The 26,015-nt window shown below is 48.8% G+C and overlaps 2 protein-coding genes and 1 pseudogene across 3 annotated transcripts in view; 2 read left to right on the plus strand and 1 right to left on the minus strand.

The window, feature by feature from the left end:
• The window catches only part of arhgef39 (Rho guanine nucleotide exchange factor (GEF) 39), a 75,750-nt gene that overhangs the window by 19,820 nt on the left and 29,915 nt on the right, over positions 1-26,015 (minus strand). Inside the window, exons 8-12 of one of the 2 annotated variants that reach the window (XM_030353207.1) lie at positions 21,820-22,040; positions 15,904-15,992; positions 13,678-13,816; positions 12,885-12,994; positions 11,628-12,389 (exon numbers count right to left, since the gene is read on the minus strand). In XM_030353207.1, coding sequence (XP_030209067.1) covers positions 12,350-12,389; positions 12,885-12,994; positions 13,678-13,816; positions 15,904-15,992; positions 21,820-22,040 — 599 coding nt within the window. In that variant the 3' untranslated portion in view covers positions 11,628-12,349. Of the gene's footprint in view, positions 1-11,627; positions 12,390-12,884; positions 12,995-13,677; positions 13,817-15,903; positions 15,993-21,819; positions 22,041-26,015 lie in introns of those variants that run through there. The other variant, XM_030353208.1, reaches the window with a different exon arrangement.
• Positions 2,918-3,533, plus strand: LOC115541488 (neoverrucotoxin subunit beta-like; the record flags this gene model as incomplete). Its single annotated transcript, XM_030353234.1, has 1 exon — positions 2,918-3,533. A coding segment is annotated over exon 1 (501 nt), but the record flags the coding sequence as incomplete, so codon positions are not given.
• The window catches only part of LOC115541472 (cilia- and flagella-associated protein 251-like), a 13,795-nt pseudogene continuing 5,870 nt past the window's right edge, over positions 18,091-26,015 (plus strand).

Consider the following 26,015-nt stretch of genomic DNA (forward strand, 5'->3'; position numbering starts at 1 on the left):
AGGACAGTTATATTACTCAGCTTATAACTCAGTCCATGACTTTGGTATCATTGGATATGTTACACCTTGTTGTTTAGTTGGATATTCTAATACATCCATATGCCTGCAACTTTCCAATTACAAATATGAACATGAACTCAAAATATTCTAATATTGCCCCCCCACTGTCCCATGTATATGGGACGGTGATAGTTTAGATCAGGGTGAAGTACAGATCAGGGTCTTTGGAGGTTCTTACCCCTAGCTGGACACCTCAGACCACCTCATTGGGCCATCATCAGTTTGCACCCCTGATAATAATACTTTTGATCGTGTTGGTGGTTTCCCTGAATGATATATAATCTAGATGGTAGTACAATCAAACCATGTTCTAGTTAAAGGTGATACTTTAATCAAGTGAAATATAAAGAAACCCAAAGTCCTGTCATTGAGTGGACCTCGCTCCACAGTGGAATAGAGACTAGGGCTTGGGGCACTACAACACTGATATATTATGTGGCCGTTGAATACCCGCTTGTTTCTGGGAAGGCCTTCTTCCACGGGTGGCGCTGTGGCAAATGGTCCCAATCCAAATGTGGAGTGGTTTAGAAAACCTAATGTATAATGTCTGAGAAGCTTTCTCTTGGCCATCTTCAACCGCTGGCCAGAAGGAGCTCCACACATCCACACACAACTCGCCGGTGTCCCTTCACTGGACCAGGAAATGCTTCATAATAGGACCTTCTACGTCACCAAGGCAACGCCACTTGAGTTTGGAGTAGGACATTCACAAACTGGTTGGCAGCCTGGAAAAACACAGGATTTTACGTGTGTGTGTGTGTGTGTGTGTGTGTGTGTGTGTGTGTGTGTGTGTGTGTGTGTGTGTGTGTGTGTGTGTGTGTGTGTGTGTGTGTGTGTGTGTGTGTGTGTGTGTGTGTGTGTGTGTGTGTAGATTGTCTGGCTGCCTGGTCACACAGGAAGGCTTTGCTTCTCTGGCCTCAGCTCTGAGCTCCAACCCCTCCCATCTGAGAGAGCTTGACCTGAGCTTCAATCATCCAGGAGACTCAGGAGCTGCGCTGCTCTCTGCTGGACTGAAGGATCCACGCTGGAGACTGGACACTCTCAGGTATGGAGAGGACAGCTCCCCACTCAGGGACAAAGTCTCCTACAAGGATCCAAGCCGCTGCCAGATGAAGTCGTTTGAAAAGGCAGCTGTAACTCATGTTGTGTAGAACGAGATAAGGCAGCAGATGATGAAGGTAAATGTTTCAACATGCTGCTCTCACTTTGATTCCCCCCCAGTGTGGAGCACGGTGGAGTGTGGAGGCTGAAACCAGTTCCACTGAGATGTAAGTATCTGTTTGATTCATCACAACACACACTCACTATTGAGATGGAAAGTCCATCCACACAGCAGGAAGTGAGTTCAGATCCTACTGGGAATGAAGAGGATGGCTGACATCATGTATCGACCGTCACAATTAAACCTGCTTGTATAAAACCCAGCAGGTATTACATTGTGATATTATGTATTGGATAGTTGGTAATGTTGTGATTATGATCAGACATAATCATGATAATGATCATGAAGCTAACATCTGGTCTCAGACTGTAGTATTTTGGGTATACTAACAATAATAAGACGGACACAGACTTTACTCTTTACTTATTTATTGACAACCCGAAAATGCGGCTCCCCTGCATAGCGACAATCCGTACATCCAATGGCTAGCTCAGGGGTAACACGTTAGCGCGTTACGCATATTACTTTTTCGGGTAACAAAGTAAAGTAACGCATTACATTTGAAATATCGGTAACTACACTACTTTACTAGACTAAAGTAACGGGCTTTCCTGCGTTACCCAAGCCGTGTTTGCCTGTGTGTAAAGTTCTGATCTGTTGTGGTGCGTGCATGCGTGCTTCCTGTGTGTCTGCAGCGCCTGCTTGCCGCGCACGTTGCCATAGCGATCGATTTGAGTGACGTAGCTGCTTGTGGGAAGGAGTGTGTGAGTGTTGGAGCGCTGTAGCAGACCGGCTTGGTGCAGGCTTCATTGTAGAAGACAAGACAGAATAGTCTGTCGACTATTGAATCGCCCAGATTTAGAAAAATACTAGATAAAATACCCACGACTGGCAAGCCAACATCTGACAAGAAAACAATGTCCCATTACCTGAACAAGTGTTATACCGACATGGAATCGAAGCTCAAAATTATTTTCGCGTCCTCCCTGGATCATGTGTCCACCACCGCGGACACTTGTCCGCCAACAACAAAATTTATTTAGAATTTACTGCACTGGATAGACACTTTAAAACTTGAGAAGGCTGCTTTTGCCTGCAACAGGGTGAGAGGAAGACACACTTATGTCATAGCTTGCGAAATAGATCAGGTTCATTCAGCCTTTGGACCACATAAAGTAACAGCATGTGTCACCGCCGCTTTAGTGCATTTCTGTTTTAAATTTTATGGGATAAAGTGACCTTTTTATATTTTTCATTGACCACTTAATTTTTGTTCTCATGTTTTCCAAAGCGTTTTGAAATGGGTTGATAGTATATTCAGAGATGGGTTGTGACATGCGATTGGGTACCTTGCTGCCAATGTCAATGCCCCTTTTAATTCTAATTAATTAAAAATTATAATATACATAATTTATTGTTTCTCGGCAACCTGGTATCACCTGAATCACAACCCGGTAACGAGTGAAGCGACCCGGTACCAGGTGAAGCGACCCGGTACCAGGTGGGTCACGACCAGGTACCAGGTGAGTCCCGACCCGGTACCGGGTAGTGACCCATACGTTGGGGGTTAGGGAGAGGGCTGAAGGGGGCGGGCCGCTGAAGGGGGCGGGCCGCTGAAGGGGGCGGGCCGCTGAAGGGGGCGGGTCGCCGAAGGGGGCGGGCCGCCGAAGGGGGCGGGCCGCCGAAGGGGGCGGGTCGCTGAAGCGCTGCGTGGCGGCGCCGCGCTCCTCAGACTTAGCGGGGAGACGCTGGCTCAACAGAACAGAAACATCTGAACACTCCCCAGTGTCTCTGAGGTCAGCAGCTCATCATGTCTGGTTCTCCCTCAGATGCCTGTGACCTCACCCTGGACCCCAACACGGCCCACAGACAACTCTCTCTGTCTGAGGACAACAGGAAGGTGACGCTGGTTGGAGCGGTCCATCCGTGTCCGGATCACCCAGACAGATTTGACTCCCAGTACCAGGTGTTGGGTAGAGAGGCTCTGACTGGCCGCTGTTACTGGGAGGTAGAGAGGAAAGGAGAGGTTTATATAGGAGTGACATACAGAGGAATCACAAGGAGAGGAGGGGGTGGTGACAGCAGGCTTGGAGAGAACAACAAGTCCTGGGTTCTTTATTGTTATGATGGTCGTTACTATGCCCGGTACAACGGTACAGAGACAGTCCTCCCTCTCCCCCCCGCTGGCTCCACCAGAGTAGGAGTGTATCTGGACCGGCCTGCTGGCTCTCTGTCCTTCTACAGAGTGTCCCCAGGTGGAGGAGGGTCCTCAGGCACACTGACACACCTCCACACCTTCTGGTCCTCCTTCACCCAGGAGGACCTCCTCCCGGGGGTGGGGGTAGGGTGGGCCGCTAACCCGGGCGCCTCAGCGTCTCTGTGTCGGTTGTAGACACACACGCATACAAAGACAGACACACATACACATAGACGCGCACACACACCCACACACACACACACGCACACACACACACACACGCACACACACACACACACACACACACACACATACACACACACAGGGGCGCCGCTAGGGATTTTGGGCCCCATGAAAAGAATCTTTACTTAGTGTCATTATTTTTTCTGTATTATAATTTCATCATCATTAGGGGCCTCTCTGGGCCCCCCTCCATCATGGGCCCCTAGAATCCGTCTCCTTTACCCCCCCTTTTCGGCGCCCCTGCACACACACACATGAAGGGTGCGTGAGGGGGGCTGGGGGAGGGGAGGGGGGAGGGGAGAGGGAGAGGGTGTGGGGGCTGAGGGGAGGGGGAGGGGGCTGAGGGGGGGGGGTAGGTTCGGGGGGGAGGCTGGGGGGTGAGGGGGCAGAGGGGGGGGGCTGAGGGTAATGGGGGGGGTGAGGATGAGGGGGCTGAGGGGGGGGGAGGATGAGGGGGGGTGAGTGGGCTGAGGCGGGGGGGGAGGTTAGGTTTGAGGGGAGGGCAGAGGGTGGGGGGGTGAGGGGGGGTTGTTCCAGGTTTTACAGTTTTTCTCGATTGTAAACACACAATAAATGGATGCACACTATTCTGAAAACTTGAAGCTCATGTATCAACCAGAAGACTCCAGACTGCTAAACTCTAAGCACTATTCCATTGTTTTCACGCATATAGAAATTCTAAATCACATTTTTTGCAAAACTCTAAAGCACAAATCTCATCATTTAGCACATTTGGTTCCCCTGGAGACCACTGGCCTTCAGAACGCCACGCCCAATTACCAATTGGTCTCCCTCACTGCTCTCCTGTTCAAACTCAACTGGCAAACCCCTTGAATCATGAGTGAGGGCATAGAGAGGCCTCAGGTGAGCTCTGCTGGGTTGTAGAGGAGCTGCTCTGGCCTGGTCAGGATCGGAGGGGGGGTACAGACTGAGTTACATGTGTGGGACGGCTCAGCGGGCTGGGTGGGTCTATGTGTTCTCAGATAGTGGTCATCAAGTTATCTCCCTGTGTGTTTCACCGGATGAACGTCCCCCAACCGACCCCCCCGGGGACTGCCCCGATCTTGTTGCCCCCCCCCTCAGGGTAGCTGTGTTAGAGAGCCCCCCCCGTCCCAAGGTCTGGTGCCCCAAACGTCTCAAAGCTTCTAAGGCTCAGCCTTCCTCTGGGCCCTTTACTGTAACGCGTCAATTTGTAGTAATCGTTGTAAAATAAGATTGCGTTAAATCGTAATTAATGTTTTAACTTGTCCAGCCCTAGTATATATAAATATAAACTCACATATACACACACAGTAACACCCATATATAAACACACACATGCATATTCAAACAAGTGAGCACACAAACACTACACACACATATATGAACACACACACGTATATAAATAAAAACACATAACGCACATATGCATATATAAACACACTGTACACACACACGCAAAACACGCGCACATCCACATGTATATATCAAGACGCAAAGGTTTTCTTGGGCTTCGGAAAGTTGATCTCTATAAACTCTGAACGGAAGAGACTTAAGATCTTCCATGAGGTTAACTAAGCAGGTTTTACAAAGAATGTATTTCTAATGACAAATGCATTTTAAATATTGATTGATAGTGAATCGAAATATGTTTATACTACAATATTGTGTATGTTTTCAGCCGTTTAGAGTTTCATAATGCATGGCTCTGATATCAGTTTTATATTCATAATGCTAGTGATCAATTCATGTGCCTGAAAAAGCCTATAAACTGATCACTTTTATTATGAAGGAAATATGCTTTGTTACTTTTCTTATTTGAGAAATAACTTGAACATCGTTTTTGGTTATTGATTTTTCATGCTTTTCGTTTCATGTCATTTTTTTGATATGTTTGATTATTATTGATACAGGGTATACCTTCTGTGAATTTAAATTCCCACATACAGGCTACAGGGCAGTCTCTAGGCTTTATGTGAAAAAAAGAAAATGACCAAGCATTTGTTTATAATTCATTTGAAAAAAAAAGTGTATAATCAGCACCCACTCACCTAAAAGATGGAGAGAAAATCACCCAATTGGGTTACATGACTTATATCCTAATACATTTTATTATCTATTGTCTGGATTGATATTAATGTAACTAATGCAGTAGGTCTATGAAATCAAAATAAGTAGATGTGAATGTATGTCGATGCATTATAATGCATAGTTTTATAATTGTGAACACAAAAACATACACAGGCCAAATAAAACTATTTTTTTTGCAAATACAAATGTGTTGTGGGGTTTATTAAAGACAAACGGTAGACACCTGAATGCACAGATGAGATCATATTTTGACAGTAACAAATCGTATTTTTATTATATGGATATACATTTGTATGTTTTGAATATGAAACCTTGATGGAAAGACAAACCCTTCAAAGCTCAGGTTTACAATAATGAAAAGATTTATACTGAAACAGTCAAGAAGACAACAAGTTTTGGAGGTTTTGGTTAATCTTTGCATCACAGATTTCACACTTAGATAGATGCTAACATTGCTCAGTGACTAACAGAGAACGCAATCTATAAAGGAGGAAATCAGAAGAGGAACCATGTGTATTATCTCAGCAGAGTGGAAAATGTGTTTGTGATCAGCCAAACATAGATAACAGCTATGTGTTGACCAACGAGAGGAGCCAATCGCTCTGACAACAATCACAGGAACGCTCCAAACCCCAACGCACCATCACACTGTCCGCCAACACACACACACACACACACACACACACACACACACACACACACACACACACACAGACACAGACACACACACACAAACACACACACACACACACACACACAGAGTTCCTGGCTCATACTGCTTCACACTTTTGCTCTGTCCGATTAGCATCCGCAAAAGAGTTTCAACGAGCGCCACATTCTTGGGATGGAAGATGAAGTTTCAAAGCAGGTTTTGTCAAGTCGACGGTGATTCATGGTTGTGAAGGCAGACTTAATGGAGACTTTGAGGTGTTTTTAGCTGAATGTGTCCGTACGTTATACACAGTGCTAGACCTACAGCAGGCCTATCTCTGAGCAGTGGCCAGCCCCCACCTGCATGCCTGGGGAGTATTGTCCAAGGCATAAGCAAGAGAACAACATTAGAAGATAGTGGCCTCAGCCTTGCTTAACGTTAGTGTATTTATGTCCGGATAGCGGTACTGTTTAAACGGCGCTATCTGTGATAGATAGTACACTTTAAACAATAGGCTGTGAATGGGCCTTTCTCCTCCTGGGCTTCGTGTGTGTGTGTGTGTGTGTGTGTGTGTGTGTGTGTGTGTGTGTGTGTGTGTGTGTGTGTGTGTGTGTGTGTGTGTGTGTGTGTGTGTGTGTGTGTGTGTGTGTGTGTGTGTGTGTGTGTGTGTGTATCTATGTATGTGCATTTGCATAAGTGCTTGTGGGCTTGCATGTGTGGGCATGCATCTATGGGTGTGCATGTGCATGGGCATGAGTGTGTGTGTATGCGTACTTTAGTGTGTAAATGTGGTTGTGCATGCATCTGTAAGGTGTGTGTGTTAGTGGGGGTATGGATCAATCTGTGTGCATATGTGTGGGCATGCTTATGAGTGTGTCATGTATTTGTGCGTGTGTGTGTGTGTGGGTATGCTTCAGTGTGTATGTGTGTGTGTGGTCAAGAGGCATTCTTCTGTGTGTATGTTTTTGCATGCATCAAATTGTGTGTGTGTGTGTGTGTGTGTATGTGTGAGTGTTCGTGGGGCATGGTTCTGTGTGTATATGTGTGTGCAATGCATGCATCGGTGTGGGTGCAGGCGTGTGTGTGTGTGTGTGTGTGTGTGTGTGTGTGTGTGTGTGTGTGTGTGTGTGTGTGAGTGCGGGCTCGGCTGCAGTCTTCCATGGAGCAGCCTGTCAAACAGCCGCTTAACTAACGAGCTCTCAGGTCACCCCCCACCTCACCGTGGACGGAGGGACTTAAAGCGTGGAGGAATCCCTTCTCCGTTCTTCTCCTTGGGTGGCAAAAGCAGCCAGGACCAAAGGTACACTGGAGGACTCTGCGTCACTCTACGACGTCATAGACTGTAGAAATACACTTGAAACCCATTTCACATTTAGAGCATTTGATTTAGCTGGTGCTGACCTACAATGGTTCATACACATATTCACACATTGAGAATCGCAATCCTGCTATATTTAGTCTTAACCTCACTCTACGTCGTAAATTGGCCACTGTAGAAATACACTTAAAACCCATTTTAATTTCTTAATTGTGACTTTAGAATTGGCCCACTATCATGATGAAAACGTCCATAATATAAAGTACAAGAAAAACCTTATATGAAAAAAGATATAGCCCTTTCATTCATGTCTGTTATCAAAGGAAACTGCTTCATTAAAACTGAAACAAGCTGAATGACCTCTTATGGAGGAAAACCCTTGATACCAGGTTTACAGTCAGATCACCCCAACCCCAATGTATGTCTGTTGTCTTCATCCTCAATGTCAAATGTATAAATGTATTTCATGCATGTTCTTTATGTGCCTATGACGAGAAAAGAAGTTGAGAAATGACGGAAGGAAACTGTGAAAAAGAATTTCCCCAAGGGGACAGCTAATAAACGAACCAACTAACATAATAAATGACTCCTGTATTCTTTTCACCAACGTAATAGACATCTTCATTAGTGGATCATTCCCATTCTTACATGTTGGTGTTGTCATTTGCTTTGGTTGTAAATGTGCCATCCTTAAATCCCTTGTAATAATGTATTGTTATTCCTGCTATATTTAGCCTCCACTGTTCATACTGTGGAGCTCTGCCTCGGTGAGGGGTGTGTGTTTGGGGTCTAGAGGTGTGTGTTTGGGGTCTAGAGGTGTGTGTTTGGGGTCTAGAGGTGTGTGTTTGGGGTCTAGAGGTGTGTGTTTGGGGTCTAGAGGTGTGTGTTTGGGGTCTAGGGGTGTGTGTTTGGGGTCTGGGTGCTGCTGACCCAGACCAGCTCTGGGTTCGAGGCCACAAGGAGAAAGACCGCCACAGGTTTACGGTCCAAGGTTCTCCTCCGGCGGACCAGAGAGGATTCTGGGTAAGAACCCATTGAGGCGATGCGTCTGGGTCAGCTGTGACGGAAGGGCTGCTGGCCTGACTCCATCACCTGTGGACGGCGTGGCAGTGCCCTGATTAGGAGCTGAGGTCGTGGTCACTGGAAGTGATCTGTGTTTATACAATCGTAAACACGATGAAACAAAGGGCGGTAAGGAGGAGGAGTCGACGGGTTTGTTAACGAAGAGGAAAAACTGGTTACATAAGACGGTCTCTCTGCCAAGAAAAAGGAACACGGAAATAGCTTTTTGGCTTTGTGAATGTCAACATCGCAAGGGTTAGGGTTGGGTGTGATGTAACAAAAGGCAAACACACCGCTAGTCATTGTTAGCATGAAGCTCTTGATAAAGACCTTAAAAGATACGGTAAAAACGGCTATTGTCAACATGAGACAAGGGTTATTCTATTCAAATATTTACAGTGATGCCTTTTTTTTCGGGGATCAGTTCTACTTTTAGATAAAGCCTTTTCCACCGGTCCCACTTGAGCTGATCGTCCACTCAGCTCTGGATTTACAGTTTAAAGTGTCTTCAGTAACCATCCCCTCTCTGTCCCACAGACTCTGCACTAATCGAGTTCCTCCGTGCATTAGTTAAAACAGCTGACCTTTCCGATATCTATGAATCAGTCTTAAGGTCATCGTTGTCTCATACGGATTGTCCATCGAGTGCACTTTGAATGCACTTTGTGTGTTCTAAGGGAGGGTTAAAGCTCTGGTAATAAACAGAGCGCGTCTTCCTAGTTTAGGTGCAACAATCGCTGCTTATGTTCCCTAATAGAACCCAAAGTAGGACCTGTGTGGACGGTCTGAATGGTAGTTATTTTTGGAAACACACACACACACACACACACACACACACACACACACACACTAACACACCAACACACAAAAACAGACTAACACACACACACAGACACACAAACCGGCTAACACAGAAACAGACTAACACACATACAGACACACAAACACAGACACACACACAAACTCACACACACATGCAATAACACAAACACACACGCAAACACACAGACTAACACACACACACACACACACACACACACACACACACACACACACACACACACACACACACACACACACACACACACACACACACACGAAGCCTGCCTCATTAGGCCTGTTTGACGTAGCGTTAGCGGTGGGTTAGCTTCAGGTAGCGCGGGGCCGTTTCCTGCCGGCGGTTTACGGGGTACTTGAGGCTAATCCCTCCCCCCCCCCCCGAGAGCCAGGGGCTGCCCTCTCTGATGCCCCGTCCGGGGGGAGTTAGCGGGAGGGGGACCCCCGCCGCCACGGGGTAATGGTTAGCTACAGCGAGGTACGTCTTTACTGTTAGCGGCGAGCTAGGGTGGTGCATTAATCGTAATGTTGCTACGCAAAAACCTTGAGATAAACAGTATGTGACCTTAAGGGTCAAGGGGTCAAGCAGGTAGCAACACACACACACACACACACACACACACACACACACACACACACACACACACACACACACACACACACACACTGATTGGGACTATGAAATAAACAACAAAACCCAAACAGAATACATACATAGGCTTGATATATACCTTTAAACATGCCAACATGTATTCTGGAAATGGCTCCTATAGTTAGAGGTCAGAGGTTAATCGTAACCCATCAGAGGCATCGTAGTCACTGTATCTATCAACAGACAAAGCAATGCCGCTGACTCACTAACAGAGGTTTGATCTCGTTAAAACAGACTAATCACCCTGTGGGCCGGGCTTGGAGACATGGGGACAAAAGTACCATAAGCACTATTTTTATTGAAGTAAATATTTCAATATCAAATTGTGATATTAATATATTAAATTTGCATATAGGATATTCAAGGAAGCTTGCATATTATATTTACTTGCATTTATCTGCGTTAAGGGTGTGAAAACTGATTAAATATATAGCATAAATAACATCTTTGGAAAATAGTTTGCACCAATGGCGCGATCTTGTGGCGATTTCACGTCACTGCAGTTATATTCTTAATTTTTATGGTGTGTAGATGCGTGTGTGTGTGCAATGTGCATGTGTGTCCGGATGCGTGTGACCTTCCCGCCTGCGCGCAAAGGGACGAATAAGGACCATTTAATGACCCACCACATGAAATATTAGTCGACATACGCACACGACGCCAAATCCGCAAACGGTGCTTTTAGCGGATAATGGATCGACGTGGTCTTGGACACCGGCCTACTGGCCTGCGCGTCGCCGCCGGAGCCAACAAGTGACCAATCATCAGTTGTCTCTTTTTAAAATAGACCTTCATCCGTCTGGCTTGCCTCGCCTCTCCCCATATAGGCTCCATTGAATATTTAAAATGTCATCATCAGCATCCGGCCGGCCCTTCGTCAGTGTCCGCTGTCGGTCGCCAGCAGACGGATCATCCACAGCTCGGTCACGTGCTTTCATTTCCCGCCACCAGATCGTCTCCGATGTAGATTCTGTTCTTGCGCTACGTGTCTAACTTTAGTATTTTCGGTTGGCCGAAGGAAAATTGTACCTAAATTTAATTAGGTTCAATTTATTTTGTAGGCATATAAACAGCAATATTTCTGATTATATAATGCTATATTTTAGGATTTACACGCAAAATGGCCAAGCATATTGCATTCATTTTGAAAAAACCTTATCGTAAATGCTATTGGACTGTAATTGTCGAAGTCAAACACAACTGAATTTATGTAAAGTTAAGTTTCTTCTCTGGAAGCTCCTGTTCAGTCTTTTTGTTTAACCATGGATGCTATGCAAATCAAAAATTGATATACAATGTAGGCTATTTAATCAAAGCTATAAAGCTGAAATTTCACAAATAAAGTTTATTCTACTTTTGAATGACAAAACAGAATTTCACAACATTTAGAATTGAGCTTTATTGATAAATGGCAGTGGGAATGTTATTTTTTGACCAGTGTAACAGATAGCAGCATAGAAAAAACAGATAAACAAACAAACATCCGAAATTCGGTATAAAACATAGAGCCTAATCAGAAAGGCAAAAATCTCGTCATGATTAAAACAAGATAAAGGCGACGGGATACGTCGAAGGATAAACTGTCAGGTTTATCCAAGGATTGGTGTATTTACAATAGCATAAAATAATCACATAATAGTTTATAAAATAGATTGGTATAATCACATTGCGGTGGTGGAATGAGGTGCAGCTGGTAAACATGCACCCATTCGGTTAAAAGCAGCTCGCTTTACTCAAGATAATCGATTTCACTTCTTTTTTTTCTTTCAGTCATCAATAATCGATTTCCCGGCGTCCTCTCGAAAGCACACAAATGTGCTCTATTGCACATGGGACACACAGCTGAAGCTTTAGTAGTAGTAGTTATAATAATAATGAAAATAATAAACGTCATAGTAGCGATGCAAAGGTCTCCAAAATCAATTGTATAAGACTTTTGTCTTTGGCACCAATGGTATAATGTTTCCATATAAAAAAATTGAATATGGCGAAAAAGATTAAAAAATAAATTGATACATAATTGTTGATTTGACCCACGTCACATGACCTTGGAATTCTCCTGACCTCTGAACTCTGACCTCTGACCAACTCGCCCATCACAGGATGACACAGTTGGAGGCTGAAGGCTCAGGGACACTGCAGAGAGAAGAGAACACGACAAATGCAAAATAAATTAAGTGTTAACGTTAACTCTGAAAATGTAAATTCTGAACAGTCAAGTCACAAGTCGCAATGTGGTGTGTTACAACCGTATGGGGTATTATAATTGGTATAAACACGTTATAAAAACAGGGACTATTATTAGACGACTCATAATAAACCCCCGGTGTAAACAAGCCGGAGAGTCTCTTGCCCTGGAATTGATATTCCTAATGGCCGCTGAGGGACGGGGCCCACAACAACCCGGCCCGATCCTGAGCCATGCTGCGGATGATTCCAACAAACAAACATTTAATACATCGTTCCCCGGGGGTGGGGGAGGGGGGGTAACACGATACCTAGGCTCGCTGCGGTCGTATTCATCCAGGCTATTCTCGTCCCCGCGTTTCCCTCCCATAGCTCCCAATAGAGCACTGGGAGAACGAGATGAGTGATGGTGTTTTCAGTGTGTGGGGGCGCAGTACCGCTCACCTCCCGGCGGGGGCGCCAGCGAGCTTCATCCTCTTGGGCTCCGCGGGGTCCGTGGTGGAGGTGGTGGGGGTGGGAGGGGTCCGGGCGCGCTCCGTGGGCTCACAGCTCGCCTGAGGGGACGGGGGGGGGGGCGCGGGGGGGGTGGAATAATACTTGGATAAGCGGAGTTTAAAGCGGTAAACGCTCCAGAGATGGGACAGCGGAGCGGCTTCATCGCCGCGGGAAACGGGGAGATCGTCATTTCTGATCAATTCAAACCATAACGTCTTTAGTAATAACAGAAACAATGGAAACGAGGAGGTAGAAACACTCAGTACTTAATTAAGTATGTATTAGATATATTTTTAAATGTATAGAAATTCTTAGCAAACACGTGTGTGTGTGTGTGTGTGTGTGTGTGTGTGTGTGTGTGTGTGTGTGTGTGTGTGTGTGTGTGTGTGTGTGTGTGTGTGTGTGTGTGTTAAAGAAACAAGGGACTAGAAAAGGTATAAACACACAGTAGTTATTTGCGGGTGGTTTCTTTGCTCCTTGATGTGCGTGTTTGTGTTCGTCTCCTTGTGGAGATCTTTTAAAAACCTAAAAAACTAAGCAGGTTTACTCAACCTAAGTGTGTGTGTATCTCTGTGTGTAACCTGTTTGTTTGCGCGCGCGTGCGTGCGTGTGTGTGTGTGTCTGTGTGTGTGTGTGTGCTTGACTGTGTGATTGTGTGATTTTGTGATTGTCTGTCTGTCTGTCTGTCTGTCTGTCTGTCTGCCTGCCTGCCTGCCTGCCTGCCTGTCTGTGGGGTGCTCACCTTGTTCCTCTTCCTCCCGGGGGGGCCGTCGGTGGCGGGGGGGGGTCCTGCGTTCTGCGGGGGGTCGGGGGCGGGCCTTAGCGGCCGCCTGCACAGCTCGTCCCGTTGGTGGACCGTCGTGTTCTTGGACTGCAGCTTCCTGTCCAGAGAGAGACACACCTGGCGTCACAAAGTGACTTTGTGACGCGGGCCACGGAGCCGACGGAACGGATCGACCCACAATGCAGTTCGAGAGCGTCCCCATGCAAGGTCGAGGAGATCTGTCGACGGACGTGTACAGTGTGTACGCAGCGTTAGCCTGGCTGCGGACGAGGATCCATTCGCCTCGTTAAACTAACGACACACCCAGCCGCCGTTACACAATCTCCGCTGTGATTTTGCTGTTCCGTCTGTTCGGTGAAAGGGAACTGTGCCTTCAAGAGTTATGAACGAATGAGTCGTTTCGTTGAGTTTACATGAATCCCTTCCAGAACGTTCTGGATCCCACTCTGATGTCCGCAGTCTCTTGAACAAGATTCTCTAAACCACGACCTGCTCTTTTTTTATATTTAGTTTAAATTCATTGAACGGTACTTTAGATAGAAGTGATGAATCAGTGAGTAGCTCAGATGTGTGAGAGGGACAGTGTTGGACAGTGCTCTGTGCCCGAGGTCGTAACCGTTGTCGTTTCCTGTTTTGTTCCTTGGTGATACACTCTGTGTCTCCGTCTTTTCTAATGTTCTGAATGGGAGATTTGCAACCACCTGTAAGACTAAAGGCTTAGTTATGGTTCCACATCGACGTAACACAAGGGGGTTACGGACCCGTTAGTCCTTGCGGACCCTCCTTGCGTCAACCCTAAGGACCCGACGTGCGCCTACCAAAAAATTGTAACCTTGCGTCGAGGCGACGCAGCAGCGAGGGCTGTGATTGGTCCGCTCACCAAAACCCGACGCAGAACCAAAACAGGTTCACGACTGCGTCGAAGCGTCTGCGTGGTCGTTGCGTTGCGTCGACGTGGAACCATAATCAGCCCTCCAGGTCCTATCGTTTCGGGAAGTGAAATACGCGAGCCATCCTCACGGAACTACACGATATAATAAAGGTCCTGAAAGGTGATCGCAGAGAGGGAGGGGCAGCAGAGGATTCGGTGTCAGATCTAAAAACAATACGCCGTCGTCAGGGGAGAGGGATTCGAAGTTTGGATGACGATCTTCGGGGAAAGTAGAAATCCGATGGAATCTGGGAACTGGGATGTGGGAGTGACACTGACAGTGCGTTCACTGGTCCTTAAATCAATGGCCTCATTGAGACGGAGAGACGCACCAATCGGACGCCTTTCACTCTTCACACACACACACACACACACACACACACACACACACACACACACACACACACACACACACACACACACACACACACACACACACACACACACACACACACACACACACACACACAGCGGGGCAAACAGAAACATAATACCTCTTCCTGCATCCATTTTCTTTTATTGAACTGTATTTTAAGAAATGATTTTGTTTGCATCAAGTTACTTTTTATTTTAAATCATTTAACATGTATTCTCGTCTCATTGGTCGTGCGGTGGCGGTTGCGGTGGGGGCTGCCCATAAACGACCCCCCCTCCCATCCCCTTCCTGGCTGTGACAGCCAGTAGTCATGACGATGACCCCGTCTCTCTATCCCTGTGGTCATCTCAAAGCTGGACCTTCTCTCTCTCTCTCTCTTAATTACTCTCCCCGGGGATTTCGGGGAAGAAGGAGAAAAATATACATTCAAACCCCCCCCCCCCTCCCCCCTTCACGTGCATGGTGGTCAGGGCGGGGTCATAGGCCACGCCTCCCAGGGTGCGCAGATAATTAGCCGGGCCGGGCATTGAAGGAAGGGGGGGTGGGGGTGACTGAGGGGGGGGGGGGTGGAGGAGCTGGGCTGGCCCCCGATGCTTAGCCAGGCTGACCTTGGTGACTCCTACCGGGAGGGGGGAGGGGGGTAAGGAGGGGAGAGGAGGGGGGGGTGCAGGGGGACTTCAGTTACTGACGGTGACAGCAGTGGCCTGGGGGCCAATCAATGGCGTCGGACGGAGAGACAGCACCATAGCACTGGGTCTGGACGAAGTCACACAGGATTGCAGCGCCTAGGTGCTGTGTGTGCGTGTGCGTGTGCGTGTGCGTGCGTGCGTGCGTGTGCGTGCGTGCGTGCGTGTGTGCGTGCGCACGCGTGGCGTACCCCACTGCAGACGCGAGGCTCTGGTGCCAGTCGTTGATGTCCTCCTGGTCACATGACATCAGCAGCAGCTTGGCCTTGGGGAACGAGAGCTGGGAGGGGACACGGAGACATGGAGATCAGCTCTGAGTCCACACAGGGTGAGACGATGGGTTCTGTAAAGGGCTGATTATGGTTCAGAGTCGACGCATCGTGGACCTGTTTTGGTTCTGCGTCGGGTTTTAGTGAGCGGACCAATCCCAGCCCTCGCTGCTGCGTCGCCTCGACGCAAGGTTACGATATTTGGGAGGCGCACGTCCGGCCGTTAGGGTGGACGGAAGGAGGGTCCGCAAGGACGTAAGGGATCCGTAAACCCCCTTGTGTTGTGTCGACGTGGAACCATAATCAGCCCTTTGGTCATGAGTGTTCTATAGAGGTTCACTGCTACCTCACAAAGAACATGGATTAACTACCTCTAACTAATATACGCCACTAGGTCCTTTAGACACCACAGACCATAATATCAGACCAGTGGAGGTCCCGACGTCTTCTTTGCTTTGTTGTTGTACCCTAACAATTCCGAAATTGAAACCCCTCATCGAAACAAGAAAGTTGTGATGACTTCGCCATTCCCAATGTCAAACTCGCTTTCTGCAGTGTCCTTATGTTGACAATTTATTTTTTGTCTCTCGCTGTTCTCATCAAGGATTAAAACAAACTGCTCCGAGATACGGCGGGATTTGCTAATCCCCAACAGTTGATTTATCAGTTTATTACTTCGGAATGTGGGTCAAGAGAAGCCGCGTGTCACTCACGCGGTGAGACAACAATAACGTGGCAGTACCGCGGACCCGCCACTAGAGGGCAGGGCTGAACAAGACATCAGTGCAGCACGGGAAACTGCCACGTATCGGCCTCTTTATGCCCGATCCTCTACTACAAATCATGCCGTGAGAAGTGTTTTTACAACTGACTGAGAAACAGTCAGTATTGTTATTCAGTCAACAGTTGCTAGGCCAGCCTACTGTTTTGTTTGTAGTAGAAATATAACATCACTTAGGTGTCTTTACATGTATACTCATTGCATAATAATTTGATAGATTGCCTTATGAATGAACAAATATGAGCCCCCCCCCCCCCACACACACACACACACACACACACACTTACAATTAAAATAAAATTAGTAGGTAAAACATTCAGGTGGTGACGTGTACTAATTGTTTCCTCTGATTGGTTGAGCTATTACGAAATAAATGTACAATAATGAAAATCTAAAAAAACCTCTACATCTTAACTTTACCTGCCTGAGGTGTCTAGCCCAGAAATAACAAAAACACAACCCATTTCCGGTTGCAGCCCAAAGGCGAGGAAGGATAAGCAGTGCACGAGACCATAGATTAAAAAAAGCCCGCGATTCCGAAAGTCCATTAACAGGCTACTTACGGCGGATTCCGGTGGCGTGCGGAGTTGTGAAGGGACACTGCGGCGCGGGCGGGCGCAACGGAACGCGCGCGCCCGCCCGCTCGGGGGACGCGGCGGCTGATTTATGCACAAATAGATTCCACTTCGGTGGCGCGGGCGACGCGGTAATTAGGGATTTGTCAGGATATCTGACCCTCTTAGGTAGAAATTACTTTGTATAATAAGAGCGTTGTGGCGGCGCGCGGGAGACTTCCCCGCCGCACATAATTTAGCTTGATTATTTATACATCAAAGGGAATCTGTCAGCGGCAGCGAAGACGAAGAAGAAGAGAAAAAAGAAAATGGGGATGAACTGAGGGGAGGAGGGAGGGGTGGGGGGCTTGGGTATTAACGGGAGGAAGAGACGGCTTTAACCGAGGGAAGGAGAAGAGAAGGGAGGTAGGAAGAAACCGAAAGCTGGCGGGAAGGGCAGAGGGAGAATGGGGAGAGGTTTGGGCCATTTTGTAAATAAAATAAAATATAACCTCATCTCTTCTGCGCGGCGGTGGAGGAGAAGAAACCAAAAATGGACAGGAAAGAAGAAGAAAATGCGAGAAATAAAAATTTGACAAAAGTTATTTTGTTTAGTTTCCAGACTTTGCATATAGATTGCCATGGCATTTACAGCTGTCAAATTTAATTTGGCTTTAATTCTTCATGGCCCCCTGGATAAGCCGGGGCCCGCAGTCCGGACAGCCCAGCCCTACCTGCCCCCCCAGATAGGGGGAGGGGGGGCCCAGAGATCAATAAGCTGTCCTTATGAGAAATTAGGCCTAATGTTATTGAGAATGCAGCGTTAGGGGCTGGCTAATGAAATGCCATGGCTGCCATTAGACAACGCTGGACTGGGGAGGAGGAAGAGGAGGAGGAGGAGGAGGAGGAAGAGGGGGAAGAGGAGGAAGAGGGGGAAGAGGAGGAAGAGGAAGAGGAGGAGGAAGAGGAAGAGGGGGAGGAGGAGGAGGAGGGGGAAGAGGAGGAGGAGGGGGAAGAGGAGGAGGAGGAGGAGGAGGGGGAGGAAGAGGAGGAGGAAGAGGGGAAGAGGAGGAGGAGGAAGAGGAGGAGGAGGAGGAGGAAGAGGAGGAAGAGGAGGAGGAGGGGGAAGAGGAAGAGGGGGAGGAGGAGGAGGAGGAGGGGGAAGAGGAGGAGGAGGAGGAGGAGGAGGAGGAGGGGGAGGGGGAGGAGGAGGAGGAGGAAGGGGAGGAGGAGGAGGGGGAGGAGGAGGAGGAAGGGGAGGAGGAGGAGGAGGAGGAGGGGGAGGGGGAGGAGGAGGAGGAGGGGGAAGAGGAGGAGGAAGAGGGGAAGAGGAGGAGGAGGTAGAGGAGGAGGAGGAGGAGGAGGAAGAGGAGGGGGAAGAGGAGGAGGAGGAGGAGGGGGAGGAAGAGGAGGAGGAAGAGGAGGAGGAAGGGGAGGGGGAAGAGGAAGAGGAGGGGGAAGAGGAGGAGGAGGAGGAAGAGGAGGAGGAGGAAGAGGAGGAGGAGGAGGAGGAAGAGGAGGAGGAAGAGGAGGGGGAAGAGGAAGAGGAGGGGGAAGAGGAGGAGGAGGAGGAAGAGGAGGAGGAGGAGGAGGAGGGTTTAGGAAGATGTATTCGCTAGGAGCTGGAAGGGACTGATCCGAGGGCCCTAATCTGATCCAACTCACTTCAGCATCTCTCTCTCTGTTGCTCACACCCACCCCCACCCACCCCCACCCCCACCCCCACACACACACACACACACACACACAAAAAGCAGCAAATGCGTCATGTGGAACCAGGGCGCCCCCGCTGGTGGATAGAACCAGAGGCCCCCACCAGTGGTGCCCACCAGGGGCTCCCAGAGGCCCCCCATCAGTGGATAGAACCAGGGACCCCCCCACCAGTGGTGAGAGCCAGGGATACCCACCAAGGGACCCTAGAGACCTCTGGTGGGCACCACCAGTGCAGTCCCCCCCCCGAGGACGCTGGTTAACACAGACACAGAGACTAAAGAGCGGATGAATATTGATATGTCTGCAACGCTGTGGCTCCGTGCCGCGAAACACTGGTTGCTTAACTAAGCATCTCTCTGTCTCCCTCTCTCTCTCTCCCTGTGCCTCTCTCTCCCTCCCTCTGTGTCTCCCCCTCTCTCTCCCTCTCCCCCACTCCCTCGGTCTCTCTCGACGACGCGAGTCTGTCCCCCTGAATGTTTGATGACAGCCACTACATCATTTAGACACGATGTGTCACCCGACAGCTTTACTGCAGGCGGGGGGAGGACCCGAGAGATGGGGGGGGGGGGGGGGGGGGGAGAAAGAGTGAGAAGAGAGGGGGAGAGTGAGAGACAGTGGGTAAGAGACAAGAGAGCGAGCAAAAGTAGGAGAGAGATGGAGAGAGAGAGAGAGATGGAGAGAGAGAGAGAGATGGAGAGAGAGAGAGAGATGGAGAGAGAGAGAGAGAGAGAGAGAGAGAGAGAGAGAGAGAGAGAGAGAGAGAGAGAGAGAGAGAGAGAGACAGAGACAGAGACAGAGACAGAGACAGAGACAGAGAGAGACAGAGACAGAGAGAGAGAGAGAGAGAGTGAGAGAGTGAGAGAGAGAGAGAGAGAGAGGGAGAGAGAGATTAAATGTTTGTTTGGCTCCTATGTCACTAACGGGGGGCGAAGCTGCTTATTAACACGGGTCTCGTTAGACCGGACAAACAAAGCGCCGTCTCCATTTAGCGCGACCACGTCGCCCGCCGGTCACGTGACCCGCGGGCGACGTGAGGGACCGTTTTGGGATGGGGGAGACGGGCGCCGTGGCAACGGCCCCTCACTCCCCACATCCAGCGGATGAGTCAGACTCCACCAACACGTTGCAGGCCTTCTCAGGACTCACTCATGTGTATTAAAGAAAAAAAGGAAAACCAGCAGCAACAAACTGAAGAATCAACAGCATATGTTCGTACACCTGGCGTCCGACTAATACCATTAGACAGGTTTTTTTCTTCTTCCCCCGCAAAACTTGATATTCTTTGAGACGTGCCTCCACTAACTAAACATTTCAAGGCTGCTGGGTAATTAGTGATTGTGTAAAGATATCTATTTACTTAATTATTCTCTCGTAACGCGCTAACTCAAAGCCTGTGTGTATGATCACGAGCGGACAAAAGACGTGCAATCGTGAGTCGATTATCCTCGACGGTGGGTTCATCTCTGTCGTTTTGTGAGCGCCGTTTAGATAAAAAACGACATTGGACTCGGTGGCAACAGCTTCAGAAAATGAGATTTATAGTTTTCTTTTCTGTTTTTGCGATTTAAAAACTTTACACTAATGAATTCTTTAATTAGTCGTTTTTCTTTGGCAGCCTGTCAGCCAAAGCGAGCACAGCTCAGAAATCACTTAGGGCTCTGCTTAATTGTGATGGGCATTTCCATTATTTATGACCATTTTAAAGACTAAATAATCAATAATTTAGTCAAATAAATTAATACGTTTACAACATTGGCTCTAGAGTTTGTGCGTTAAATTACTTCTAAAGTGCAGAGGCATAACCGTGGATGGTTTCTTATTTTAGTTTTCATGTTTTGAACGGGTTGAACTCACTTCATAATTGACACTGGTTCAGTTGATGGGTTGTCTACTTGGAAAGTTTTATGATAATAATAACCTGTTTTAAAGCAATATCAGAACTTTTAAGTTTGAATACTCTTGGAACTTTTAAAATGAACATTGACACACATACACACACACACACACACACACACACACACACACACAGAGGTGAAAATCAGCCTTTTCCTTTATTTTAGTGACATCACAAGTGTCCAAGGGAAGTCTGGGGCCCCCTGCTTGAGCTGCTTCCCCCGCGACCCGACCCCGGATAAGCGGATGACGATGAGGATGATGAGGACAAATGTCCACCTAGATGTATGACGGACAGATAAGCAACGTTTGCTACAGTCCACTGCTTAGGCCTGGTAGCCTGACCTGTCCATCATACATCTAGGTGGACACGCCCACTTGTGATGTAAAAGAAAAAACAGGAAAAGGCAGTTTTTCAAAACAGCTTGTAATGTCTAATCACACTGAAACCTGGCAGCATAATAACCCCCCCCCCCTTAAAATGAACATCAACACACACACACACACGCAGATCTCTCCCCAACACACACACACACAAACACAGCCCTCTCCCCAACACACACACACCGAAAGACCCACCCAACACCAGCGCAAAACATCCTCCTCCCCTCACACTCACACGCACACATACACAGGCACACATCTCCGCAACATTCTAATACCCAGCTCCCCCTACCCCCTTAAAATGAACATTAAGATCCTCACACACACACACACACACACACACACACACACACACACACACACACACACACACACACACACACACACACACACACACACACACACACACACACACACACACACACACAGGCCTCTAGTTACAGATATGTTTCAAAACACTATGGTGCCTCCTGGGACCCCCCCCACACCCCCCACCCCCCCATGCGTACTCACACTGAGCAGGCCCCCCTGGCTCCGGGTGTGGCCGAACACCTTGTCCACGGTGCAGTCCTGGAGGGGGTAGGCGTGCTGCCCCGAGAACTTGCCCCCGTGGGGGGGCCCGCAGCGCTTGGCCTGCACCAGCATGTCCGAGAACAGGAAGAACATCCGGGGCGTGGCCTCCACCCCCTTGGTGGGCACCCGCCGCAGCCATCCCTCCCGGATGAACCACCGCCCTGGGGGGTAGGGGGGGGGGTGGGGGGGATCAAAGGGTTAGAGCCAGGGTAGGCCATTTGGAGATGGCAGCCAGAGTTAGCTAGATTTTGAAAGTATCAAACAGCAAAGAAAGAAATTCCCCGTTTAAAAAAGGTGACACTTTATACCACCAGGTGTGAGTTTGATCAGCCGCTACGAGCGATATTGAAAATCTGCCTCTTCTGACATCATAGGTTGGTGTGTCCGTCTAGATACGGGGTCTCAAACTCGAGGCCCGGGGGCCAATTGAGGCCCGCGTGATGGTATTTTGTGGCCCCCTGGTTAGAGGAGCAACGTTTGCTACAGTCCACTCGGTAGGCTGGTAGACTGATCAATCCAGCACACATCTAGGTGGACACGCCCACTTGTGATGTCAGAAGAGGCAGATTTTTCGACTTGACACACCTAATCACACTCACACCTGGGGGTATTACATGTCACCTTTAAGGCCTGCCTCCAAAGCCACTTCCCAAAAACACATGATTAGCTCGTTAGCATTAGCCTAAGGCCTGTCTGTCTGCCTGTTGTGTAGACAGACCGGTAGGCCGTCCAATAATTTCATCCGTGCCGAATAAAAGGAATGGACGGGCTTATTACCGGCCGCGATAGCGGATTATCATTGTTTTTGTCAGAGCATTTAATTAATAGATTGCAGTCCGGATGTAAAGAGAATTTCAACAATTACGTCAGAAAATGTCTATAATAAATTGCCTACCCTAGCCTTAACACAACACTCCAGACTAAATGACCACAGGGAGAGCACAAGCCCTGATGAAACCCCGGTCGGGGAAATGGATCCCTTTGATTGGCTCCAATTGGTGCCAAAATATGTTATTTGAGCCAATCAGCAGCATGGGCTACTGCAATGTGTTATGCTGCATTATATCACAGCTGGGGCTCTGCCTGCAGTGCAGATGGGTTTTAGGGGTTGATTAAACCTTGGAAACAGAGAGGAGGTAAGTAAGGTTAGGAGGAAATGCAAGCAATCTCGTCTTATTGCGTTAATAAAAGGAAATTAGATAGGAATTCATCACAATCAATACTATTATGTGAGCACTCAAGTAAGGTATGGCATCCCTTAGGAGATGTTTAATCATTGAGTGTGTTTACAGTTTAAAAATGCAAAACTCCCGACTTGATTTAGGATAGATAAATATTAATAGCTTTTAGATTGATCTGAATGAAATGTCAAAACCATCAAACTATTATCCTCAAACACCCTCAAACATTAAGCGCATAGCTTGAATCCATACACATTGTATAGATTTGAACACCTTTGGCTAGGAAATATGCTTTGAAAAACTACAGAGGAATGGAGAAAGGAATGGAGGCCGAATCTGTAAAGTTGGGAGATGCAGTATGGAGGTGGTGAAAGTGGACGACACTCGCGTATGCGTGCGTGTGTGCCTGCATGCGTGCGTGTGCGTCTGTGCGTTTGCATGAGCATAAGGTAGAGGGCTTCATCTCTCCGTGTGATTGGCAGCGGAGTGATGATGGCTAATAAGTGAGCGGCTGACATTTGGATAGATAAGATGAAAATTCTGCCTGGGTCCAGTTTTTTTTTTTTTTTTTTAATTGCCCCGGCCAACAGGCTGTGATTGCGGCCAGTCTGAGCGGCCTCAGTGGTGCCTTGGGGGGCCCCGGGCGGACATTTTCAGCTACAGACAAGACTGCGGTGATTAACTGAAGGGACAGGGTGGATGTCAAATTGCTTTTTAAAATGCCATGGGTCTCAAAGACGGGGGTGGGGTGGGGGGAGGTGGAGGAAAAGGGTTGGAAAAATAAGTTGGAGGAGCGCGGTCATGAATCTTTTTCGGATTGCGTGCGGAGATTGGCGATGGATGTTCAGGTTTTTTTTTTTGTCGGTTGGTAAGGGGAGGACGAGAGGGTAGGTGGTGCGATAGAACGACGACGGACGAGACGGCAACCAGGGATTGGAAAGGGTAGACACCCGGCGAGACGCACGCCATCTCTGGGTACGGTGACGACGTCTGTGTCCTGGTCAGAGCGGTGTTACTTTAGGAAAGATTTATGCGACATTTGACTATGAGGCGATTAAGAGACTCGGTTCCCTGTACGTGTGCGTCCTTCGGTCTTTACTCTCAGCTCAGAAAGGGCTTATGGATCTCACCCAACACCACAGACCTGTATGTTGCACGTCCTGGCACTAAATGTACGCACTTATTGTGTGTCATATTTAGGTATAGCACTTAGTTATGTAGCATCATAGCATAGCTATCTAAGTTATACACGGGTGAATGGGTTAACCTAGCGATGTTGGTGCGTTGCACATGGTTCTATGAACATCTTTACTGTACCGACAGCGTTATATTGTTACACTTTCTTATGACAAATTAATTTATTGTGAGTCGCTTTGGATAAAAGCGACTTAGTTCACGCTGAGACAGTATACATTTAAATGTAAATGTAAATGTATTCTGTCTCAGCGTGAACCACACAACATACTGGATAAACACATAATGTAAAATATGGCGTCCGTGTCTCAGCGTAATCCCCCCTGATCGTCGAGGGTGACGGAGAGCTGCAACGGGAGGGTTCCTCGCCAGAGAGCGGACCGTCGCAGTAACACGCCGCTACGAGTCAGTGGTCGCCCTTAGCGACCGGGGCGGCCGTGCCCTTTGACCTCCCTTGCCCTACCTAGTGTTCCCTGTTGCAGAGTTGTTGGTTTCCCCTTTTACACGGCGGGGTCCGGGGGGGGGGGGGGGGGGGGTTCAAAGACCAGCAGGTAGCACGCGCCGCCACCCCGTCGCCATGTCGACGCCTCTCATCCCCCCCCACCCCCCCCACCCCCCCTGTCAAAGAGCACCTTTGCTCTCCTACAAAGGCTTTTCCAGCGGTTCCAGTGGGTGGGGGGCTCTACAAAGGGCCCGGGGTCTTCCTTATGTGTTCAAGGCCGGGGCCCTGAAGGGGTTGAAAGAGGCACCGTAGGGGGGGGGGGCGGGGGAGGGGGGCAGGGGGGGCGATGGGAGAGGCAGGAGGGGGGTCGCGGAGGATACCTTAGATAGCAGGCAATTTGAAGAGTTGCTTTTTCTTGTGGGGGGGGGGGATGGGGTAGGTGGGGGGGATCTTTTCATGTTGTGGTGATGAAATCCATCCAGGTACGCCGGCTCTTGAACGCGGCGTTCCTGGTGCATATCTCTATTTGCCTTCGGTGCGCCTGACACGCGAAGCGTGAGGGCGTGGCAACCTTCGAGAGCACGCGAGCGTCTCCGAAGCACGGCGACGCGGCCTGCGTCCTCGCAAACCGGAAAAGACCGGTCTCTCCGGATCGACCTCAAAGGACGTTCTCGCGGGATGGAACGTTAAATGGACTGCAATTATATATCACTTTTAACCAAATCGCTTCACAGTTTTGCCTGACATTCACCCATTCATGCTCACACTCCCACACCAACGGCAGAGTCAAGCATGCAAGGCGACAGCCAGCTCGTCTGGAGCAGTCAGGGTGAGGCGTCTCGCTCACGGTCACCTCGACACACAGCTAGGAGGAGCCGGGGATCGAACCGTCAACCTTGCGGTTACCAGCCAAGGCTGTCCTCTAAGGCTCCGGGTTCGGGTCCGTGACGCGCCCACCCCGACGCCTCACCACGGCAACACGGGTTCACGTGGAGACGGAAGGCGTCGGCGTCGATCGGGGTCGAGGCCGGGATGTGTACGGGTGAACCCGGAGGAGGAGGAGGGGGCGGGAGGAAAAACCTGTCCTCTGGAGTTGTGCGGGAGGATCAATGTCAACTCCCAACCTGAATCTCTGCCCGCCATCTTCATCCACCCACCCCCCCCCCCCCACCCCCCATGGCTCCGACTGGAAGAGACAACCAGACGAGAGACGCCCAGGCATGGCTCGACCGGGGGTCCGATGTACCGGGGCCCGGTGAAGCCTTCATCCAGCCCGGGGAGGAGGAGGAGGAGGAGGAGGTGGGGGACAGCCAGACTGT

This window comes from Gadus morhua, chromosome 4, assembly GCF_902167405.1.
Source record: "Gadus morhua chromosome 4, gadMor3.0, whole genome shotgun sequence".
NCBI classification, from domain to species: Eukaryota; Metazoa; Chordata; class Actinopteri; order Gadiformes; family Gadidae; genus Gadus; species Gadus morhua.